At 33.2% G+C, this 9,447-nt stretch overlaps 1 protein-coding gene across 3 annotated transcripts; it reads right to left on the reverse strand.

Moving 5' to 3' along the window:
• Positions 1-3,195: 3,195 nt before the first annotated feature.
• Positions 3,196-9,185, reverse strand: LOC118061088 (DUF21 domain-containing protein At4g14240). Of its 3 annotated transcripts, none has more exons than XM_035074474.2 (13): positions 8,823-9,185; positions 8,664-8,740; positions 8,020-8,103; positions 7,789-7,902; positions 7,030-7,113; positions 6,764-6,835; positions 5,404-5,471; positions 5,202-5,289; positions 4,729-4,802; positions 4,259-4,628; positions 4,119-4,165; positions 3,948-4,029; positions 3,196-3,585 (listed from the first exon to the last, which is right to left on the reverse strand). In XM_035074474.2, the coding sequence occupies exons 1-13, from the start codon at positions 9,058-9,060 to the stop codon at positions 3,520-3,522; spliced, it is 1,464 nt and encodes a 487-aa protein (XP_034930365.1). In that variant the 5' UTR covers positions 9,061-9,185; the 3' UTR covers positions 3,196-3,519. The 3 variants fall into 3 exon arrangements, with proteins under 3 accessions (XP_034930365.1, XP_034930366.1, XP_073267249.1); XM_035074475.2 differs by having other exon boundaries at positions 8,020-8,147; positions 8,823-8,874; XM_073411148.1 differs by lacking the exon at positions 8,020-8,103.
• Positions 9,186-9,447: the final 262 nt, after the last annotated feature.

Raw genomic sequence — 9,447 nt, forward strand, 5'->3', positions numbered from 1 at the left:
AATTCTTAAAGGAGAAATTTAGAAGACAATAGTTTTTAAATGGGCAAGTCACTCGTGAAAATTTACTAATTTTTGAATCGGTAGGTCGCCCGTAAAAAACAGACCAATTTTTAATTAGATAGGTCGCTTGTCAAAATAAACCAATGCTAGAATAGGTAGGTCACCCATGAAAAATAGACTAGTTCATTTTTGAAATTTAAAAATGATAGGTCGCTAATGAAAATAAATCAGCTTTCTAATTTCAAAATAGGTAATTTGCCCGTGAAAATAGATCATTTTCAGGGAAGCATGAACACTTGCTAAAGTTTCTTTTGAAATTGTATAAGGGTAGGTCGCTTGTGAAAATAGATCAGATTTTTAATTTTAAAATGGGCAGTTTGCCTGTGAAAATAGACCATTTTTAGAAAAGTATGAATGCTTACAAAAGTTTCTTTTAGGAATTGCAAAAATGGCAGGTTGCCCATGAAATTAGACCATTTTTTAAATCTCAAAATGAACAGGTCGCTAGTGAAAATAAATCAATTTCAAGGAAGTATGAACACTTGTTGAAGTTCTTTTTGTAGTTTGAAAAGGGACAAATCACTTGTGAAAATAAACTATTTTTTTTATTTTAAAAGAGACAGGTCACCTGTGATAAAGAGACCATATATATATATATATATATATATATATATATATAAAGGATTATAAAGGTGTACACAATTTGATCATAATTCTAGTTGAAGAGAATTTCTATGAAAATAAAGTTTTCAGATTAACTGAATTAGAAGCTTTGAAGAGATTAGTTTTGGAAGAATAGTCCGTTTGTCTTTACAAACCTAATATGCAAAGCACTTAACAAGTCTTTTCTCCGTAAGTATTGGAAATAAAAGGTATCTGTTACTACCTAATTTTTTATTTTTAAAAAAAAATAATAACAAAAACCCAAAATAATATGTTCTTAATATCTTTGCATCACTTGCAACGTCTTTTTCCCATGTGTTTGGTTGTTAACAAGCCTTTTTCAAAAAAAAAAAAAAATCAAAATACAAAAATAAAAAAAAAATCAAAATTTATAAAGGGACTAGATGTGAAAAAAATAAGTTGAAAGCTCAAATTGTTTTTGGATTACTTGGTCATTAAGTTTACTTGGAGACCAAGCAATTAAAAATAATAATTTTTTTACCTATAAATAGGTGCCCGACACACAAATAGAGAAGACAAAAATTGAAGGAGAAGATTTTGTAGAAAGACTATAAATTAAAAAAAATATTCACATATGCTCTCCCCACACCCCTACAACATACCAAAACCATAGTTCCCATCAGCCCTTACAACATCTACCACCACCACTCCCAACTGAGCTTTGACTAACAGCTCTTTCTTATCACCATTAGTAGCACTGCCGACCACAGCCTCTCCCTTTCCACAACAAAAGAAAACTATCAATCTCTCTTTTGAATCGAAACCCACATAAAAAAACCCGAAGCCTTTACCCATTTCTCCTTCATTGTCCAGGGTTATTAGCACCACAGGCCCCATTGCCTTCATCAACCATACCCATGACACAACCTAACATCCTTTAAAGCATCATCAACCAATCATATTGTTCTAGTCACCAACCTCAACTCCTCTATCCATAATGACCATGGTAGCATTGATTTTGTCTAATTCATGGTGGTGACACCAGTAGTGTCTATGTCTTCTTTTTGTTCATAATAGTCACAACAACCAAACATCAGTCACAACTGCTTCAGATCCACCTATCTTTCTAATTTTACTTGTTGAGGCATGTTGTTCCACGAGTTGCTAATGGTGGTGGCGTGTGTTTCCACATGCCGTCGGTGTTCCACACTTTCAAAAGCTTCTAGTTGGTTCACGAGTTCCGGGACTTCTCTAGATTGTGTTTTGTGAATTTTGGTTGGTTTTTTTTTTTTGCAAATTTTAAATGTTTAACCATGTTTAAATTATTGTTTGAATTATTTTGAATTTTGATGATTTGTAAAAATATAGTTATAGGGTGTGTTGGGTAAAATATTGTTAAAAAAAATGTGTTTGCAGTTTCTTATATATTTTTAAATGCTTAAAACCAAAAAGACAAAAAAATTAAATGTTTTAATTGCATACAACTAAGTCTCTTAAAAAAAAATAAAAATAAAAATAATATATTTTTCTTAAAAATATAAAATATATGGTATGTTCTATTTTATTTTTAGCATGCATTTTGAATTTAATGATCGATTCATTAAATCCATGAGAATTTGATCAATATTCCAATAATTACTAAAATTTTAATCCATAGGGATTAATGATTAATATTATGATATAAATGTTGAACCTCCAAATGAGGCTGATATTTAAATATCACGAGTTAACTAGAAAATTCTAAGATATATTATAAATATTCACCAATTTTAAATGAGTATTTTTCACCGTAATATACAAATTATATAGTAAAAACCTTTTTCATAAGAATTTATTTGGGTACATGACCTTCAAATAAATTTTTAACACCAGATTTATTCACACAAATAAATCACAATCCTAAGTCATAGATAAACTACCGATCAAAAAACTTTTCAAAACCTCAAAACCATATTAAATCACATAATGCAGTTTATCTCAAGTAAGATGCATTAGAAATGCGTTAATATTTTTCCTAGCCATAATCAATATTTTACACTTAAAATCTCTAATAAAACTAGTATAACTGGGTTTTTCAGCAACCTTGAACTAAACAATTAGAATGACAACTTCAAACCCTTGATGTCATTCATCCACATGCGAGAGAAGAAAACAATAAGAGTTTAATTATAATTTAGTACTTGAAGTTCATCAAAACAAATTAACTAATCCCTCATGTAAAAAATAATTAAATATTCCTTTAACTAGAGTTAACCATGCTTAATTTAATAGTACTTTTTTTTTTTTTTAAAAAAAAAAATGCTTTGATTTAGCGTCAATCTTTCCATTCTATCTACTTCGTTCTTTACCATATCTATTTTGCAAAATAAACTGAAAAAGGAACATGAATTGGACAAAAATGATTAAGTTATAAATGAATTTAAAAACTAAGGAATACAATATATATAGTTTATAAAAGTACATGGAATAATTAATTGTTTTTTACTAATCAACAGAGACCAAGTTAGATTTAACTCAAACAGTATTGGAAGCTCACCCCATAGCCACAGCCAAACAACTTTGGCCTCGATGAGAACTAAAACCAAATATGGTACATGCCTTATTATGATCTGGAATACATTGTCATGTAAATACATTCCAAAAACTAATGGGGGCCAACCAAGAGGTTCTAAGTCCTCACACATTTATGTTTCTAAGCATAATTCCAGATCAAGTAAAATGGAAAAGAAAATAGTTTAAAGAAAATGTTATCAAATATAAACAAAACTTGTGTTGCTATATTACAGGCATTTAGTTCTTAGTGTTACGGGGCAGACCAAAAAAAAAACTCTTACAGGATTATTGCCAGAAGTACATACTTGTAAATTATTTACCTATTGTTTCCAAGAAAAAGGCTCACCCACTGTTCCTTGTATCATTCTCAGATTTCTTCAGTGTTTGCCCTGACTTAATTTGGCCTCCCTGGGAAATATAGAAAGAGACAAATCAGTCTTCGATCACTTGAAGAATTCAGCTGGTGTATTGAAAGAAATGACAACATCTCAAGGCTAAGCAACAAGAGTAAAACCAGCAGGAGACTTGATCCGCATAATTGGGTACATATGTAGGATTTGAATTTCAGAATGATGGACTGCTATCGATTTTGCACATATTAAGATGTGAAGCAATTTTCAAAATGTTGCACTACAATCTCTAAACACGTGGACCAGGGGCTTTTTTATCCAGGGAGAGGAGATATGGATATGGCTGTTTGGCATTATAGATGAAGCATACGATTGAATTCAGAGAAAAAAGAAATTGCCCAAGACATGATTTTCACTTACAGCTCCCTTATTGGCTGTTAACCTTCGACTTGACGGAGCCCGTGCCACAGATGAAGCAGCTGCAGCTGCAGCCACACGGATTCTGCACGGTATTTAAAAAAGAAATTGTCAATTGTTTTGGCAATTTTTGGGCACCAAACTTAACTTATAGCTGGATCAACTCCAAAATACCTTTTATGTACATCTACATATTCATCTGTTTCATCCACAATCTCTTCCTGCGTTGTCAATACTACTATTAGCATACATGGAAATGGCTGCTTAGATTCTAGAACTGAAAGGAGGAAAGTTAACAGAGGCCTCTAATTTACTTGCAGAAGTTCTTCAAATACATCTTCTAGGGTGATGATGCCAATTACTTCACCATCTTCAATATCCTCTGACAGCTGGGGCAATCCATTTGTTGAAGCATCGTTGCGCTGTGAAGAAGGATGCCTACTTGACCTTGAAATCCTGTCAATATCCACAACAACGCTATCTGACTTCTCATCTTGCTTGGACAGTAATGGAGTAGTCAATTGGGAATCCCTGCCAGTTACTTTGCTTCCTTCCTGTTCCTCTCCGTCAATTGTCGGCGGAAGATCCTTGCTTTTCCCCTTAGCCTTCACAACAGCTGCCATATGACTGCTACCCTTTTGAAACTCATTCAGTATATCATACAGAGGCATATCAGATGGAACCCTGGAGAAATATCAACATACATACACTTAGCATATATTCTGTACTTTGTTCAAGGAGGAAACCAGAAAAATATAGAGGGGGGGGGAGGGGCATTAAACACCGTGGAATTCTTCGGATAGAAACTGCACTAACTGGGGTCTCTGTTTCAGGTCGAACAGTGAGAAGGCTTTTCACCTAATTCCAAACAGAATAAAAACAGCCACATGCAAATCAGGTCATTATAAAACCAGAGTAGCATATATAATAGGGGAAACCCATGAAAATAACCTCACACTATCTCTCAATCACACCCTTCTATTAATTGTAACTTTCATTTGTTTCTATTGCTCATTTACAAAAATACCCATTTAGGTCGATTCATATTGAAACTGTCAACTGTTGCACATGAGACCATTTACCAAAAATAATTGAGAGAGGGATATATTAAAGATCAGGAACAAACCAAAGGTTAAAAGTGATTGATTTTTTTAAAAGGATACAGTTGATAAATGGCGTTAGATGGATCTATTGATAGGTCTCTCCTAAATAAAATAACTCCTAAATCTGCAAGAATCTATAAAATACAAAACCCACCAGAAGAAGTCCAATGATATTTTTTGGATTCCCGGAATACACAGGAACTCGGCTATGACCCCGGGCAAGAATTTTTCCCATTGCCTCCCTGAGTTACAAGTATTATTAAATAAATATATAAACACAACTACATGCAAATATTTAAATGAAACACAAGAAAGTGAAAACGCCATGGAAATAGGAGCAGCTGAGCAAAACTTACCAGTCCAACTTCGAGTTGACATCTAGGGAGAAAGTTGATTCAATAGGTGTCATAGCCTCTTCAGCAGTCTGGTCAAGTTTATACATAAAACTTTACTTTAAGATGCAGGTTGAAATATAATCTCAAAATATTTAATCTAGGAGTGGAATTATATACAAATAAGTCACTTTGTGAATTTATTGGCTAATCTGTACACCCCAACCCCCATCATCATCAACTTTAAAATAGTTATGTTAATTGACTTAAAAAAAAAAAGAGAAGAAGAAGCAGTGACCATCCAGGTAAATAAGTAAATTTGCTTAAAATTATCATAGCCAAGAAATAATCGAGACCACCTGGCATTAAATTTTCTCACAACTATAGGATTATATCCATAAAAAAAAAAAAAAAAATTGCACAAAAAGGAACACAAGGAATTAAAAAAACAAGCAAACCTCAATTTTACATCTCCAGATTCCTTCAAACTCAAAAATTTCTTAAGCTTAAAATGAAATAAATTTGAAAATCCCATTTTTTGTAATGAAAACATAATTTGAAAACCCAATTGTTTCTTTTGTGAGCTTTGTTTGAGTAGGTGAACTTGGTGGTTGGTGTAACTTCTTTTTGCAAAAGATTTATATTTACATATCCAATAGTGTGTATATGTAAATATGGGTATTTTGGTTTGTTTCAAATCTGAGGTTGGTGTTTTTAAAGCATGACAATTGAGAGAAATGGGTATTGAGTGTAATTATATTCTCTTTGGTGTCTACAAAAATGCAAGGGAAGAAAAAACGTAGATATGGCAATGAAAAGAGTGTTATTTTTTCACTTGATGGAACAATAATTCAGCTAATTGGGGTGGAACATGTGATTTTCATGTCATTTGACAGATAAATAAAATGAAAGGAATTTGACGGACAAGTCTCCATCCAAATGAGCCATAATTCAAGGATTTGAATTAAAAAACGAAGTGAGGGGGTGTCAATCGAAACAGGCAGTAGCAGAGGGTTTTGTATGGATTCACAAAATTTATTTGTCTTCTGGAGCCCCTTGAGAAACTTAGGAATGCAATTCCAGCTTAGATATGAAGTTCAAATCAAATTAAAATCAATGCTTCTCAATAAGTTAGGCAAAAAGCAAAATACAATTGACTACAGAAGACCCCCACCCACTCCACTCCTCCTGTCCCTAATCCAATAAAAAAATTTAAGATGAAGTGATCACATTTCCCTAACTAATACATATTCACGCATCTGAATTGCAAGAATACAATAGAAAGAAAAGAAATTATGTACCATTCATGGCCAACATCAACATTTTACAGTGAAGAATGGCACACAAACCAAAAAATAGATGCTAAATTTCATATGGTGCATACCTTTTCAGTCAAATCTAGTGCCCCACTAATAATTGTTGTCTCATCGTGTGTGAGTTCACCACCCTTGCCAGCCTAGATGTTACAAGAAAAAGATGTTACATTGTAAATGAAAAAAAAAAAAAAAAGGAAAGGAAATGGGGATGTATTAATACTTCCAAAGTTTTTGAAATCTTGACGAATTTATGTGGTCACTTAACTTGTAATCTATATGTTTTCAACAATTTACTTTACCTCCTGGCTGTGGATGGAACCACAATTTACTTTACCTCCTGGCTGTGGATGGAAACAAGAGCTTTTAATTGAGCCCGCCTAAATAATGCTTCATTATGTCCTAACACACAATCCAGAACCTGTATCATGACATTTCGTGGAGTTAGAGAGTACATAATAAGTATATAAAACAGGCTGCGTGGACTTCAAAATGTGAGGATAGGCTGAACTATCATGCAGGAATACGTTGCAGAATAAAACAATATTTTTTTTTTCCAATTTTTCTTTTTTAAGCCAGAAAAAGCTAAATAACTGAAGGTTCATAGTTCAAATCAGCTAGGTACAAAATTTTTCCTTCTTCAATGGGAGAGGAAAACAATTACATCCTTATAGCTCAAGAACATGGAAGAAACTAACAGCTATTCATAACTCTATTCTTATTTCTGCAATAATCATTACTACAGCTGTAGCAAACCACCAAATCACTTATTAATCTAGCTCCACAATTACTATGTTTCTACAGCCAAGATCATACAGGTAAACAGAGAACCATTAAGTGAAAGAAAGATATACGCAGAGGTGGATGCAGGACTTTATAGTGTATGCATAAAATTGTTTTTGTAATAAGATGAGTTCATACGAAGTAAGCTAGAAAAGCTAATAATCAAAAGAAAAGAAAAAAGTAAAATAATAGGTACAAACTTGGGCTTGTTTTACTGCTTTTTATTTTAAAAGAACACTGGAAATTTATCCAACAACTCGTGATCCTACTTTACACAAAACTCGGGTGTAGCAATTTCTGTTGTACCACTCACCTTTCCAATGGGATATGCAACTGGATAACAAGTTATCATCAAAATTCGCACAAGCCATACAAAGTTGGCACCTACAGCAAGTCCATATCTGGTGCATATTGCTTGTGGAATAACCTGAAAATAGAGAATGTCCACCTCAGCTAAGACTAAAAAGTTCTACCACATTTAATTATTTAAGCCTGGTTAAAGAAGAGCTGAGCAAGATGAAAATAGGTAGACAAAAAAATGTACCTCCCCAAAAGCTAGCACAAAAGTCACAGAAAGTATAATAGCAACATACTGATTGAAAAGCTTATCCAAGTATATAGGAAGAGCCTGCATGCAGAGCACCATATCTAACTGCTATCAACAACTGTTTACTGAAAATTCAAGCAACACACTAATATTCAAGAGAGACGAAATTAAAGCATAATTGCAATATTCAAGAGAGATGAATCGCACAATTATCTGCAAGTTCACTAAACAGCCTCACTCTCTCTAACCCAAAGCTAGTCGCGGTACTCACATTTTTGCAGCATGCTTTCCTTTAACCATTTGTATAACCAAAAAAAATATTCTCTGAATAGCATTCCTCCCTAGTAATTAATCTAGATTAACAATCATCTCCTAATTGTTGTTATAATGCCACATCTCTTTGATTTCAGCATAAATAAGCGTAATGCGACTCAGTTGCTTTAGCAAAAGTGCTTTTCAACTAAAAAAAAAAATCAATTTGATGCCTTTTTTTTCAATGGTTTTGACAGATTCTTCACATTAAAACCATAAAAAAAAAAACATCACATTTTTTTCTTTTACCGTCCAAACTCACTTTGGAAAGCACTTGCAACCGCATTACCAAAGGGGGCCTAAAAGCGATAAATTCAAACGAAGATTACCTCCATAGCAATAGCATTACATAGAAGCAGAGTCACCAGAAGCTGATGCTGCTTTTGAACAACCGGAAGAATTGCAGCTAATACAATTAAAATTAAGAAAATCAGATAAAATCATTGCCGAAAATTGCGTTTGAAAAAAAGAATAAAGAAATTACCAACCAGCTTGTTTTTTCTCGGTAGAAGTGCCACTACGTTGAAGAATCTCGAGGTCTACAAGGCCGAGAGACATGAGGCCTAAGGTAAGACCAGACATGATACCCGCGAAGAGAACGAGGAAGCAAGAAATTCCTGCGTACACGAACCATGAGAACGATCCAAACGGAATTCCATCTTCTCCGTTTGATTGAGCTAACACCGTCAACATCCTCGTCGCCATCACCGCATTTATCAGCTGCATCTTTAAATAAATAATCACTAATTAAATTATAAATTTAATTTTGGATCCCAGTTTTTCTCTGTGAGATAGATCCACCGAGTCCAATGAGTCGAGAGACAGAGACAGGAAAAGAAAAAAAAAAAAGAAAAACATGAGAACAATATTCAGCGGATACTGGATTAAAATAGTATTTAGCCATGTCAGTTGCACGTGGCGAGCTCTGGAGGGTTCTATCTTTGGTTCAGATTAATTAATTAATTAGGTAATTCTTTTACCATCGCAAAACTCTTTGCTCTTCTAATTTATGGCAATTTAATTCGATGAATATAGACTCGAGTCAACTAAAAAATGAATGAGTTTTTTTTTAATATATAAATAATTATATTATATATAAATATTTTTTTATGT

Source organism: Populus alba, chromosome 8, assembly GCF_005239225.2.
Source record: "Populus alba chromosome 8, ASM523922v2, whole genome shotgun sequence".
In the NCBI taxonomy this organism is placed as follows: Eukaryota; Viridiplantae; Streptophyta; class Magnoliopsida; order Malpighiales; family Salicaceae; genus Populus; species Populus alba.

What these genes read in the sequence shown, in the direction of transcription:
- LOC118061088 (XM_035074474.2), bottom strand. Translation starts at nt 9,060, where the DNA reads ATGCAGCTGATAAATGCGGTGATGGCGACGAGGATGTTGACGGTGTTA. An exon ending in GTCAACTCGAAGTTGGACTG is followed by an intron (nt 5,290 to 5,403) that starts GTAAGTTTTGCT and finishes CTTGTAACTCAG; the next exon opens with GGAGGCAATGGGAAAAATTC. An exon ending in ATATCATTGGACTTCTTCTG is followed by an intron (nt 4,803 to 5,201) that starts GTGGGTTTTGTA and finishes GTTTGGAATTAG; the next exon opens with GTGAAAAGCCTTCTCACTGT.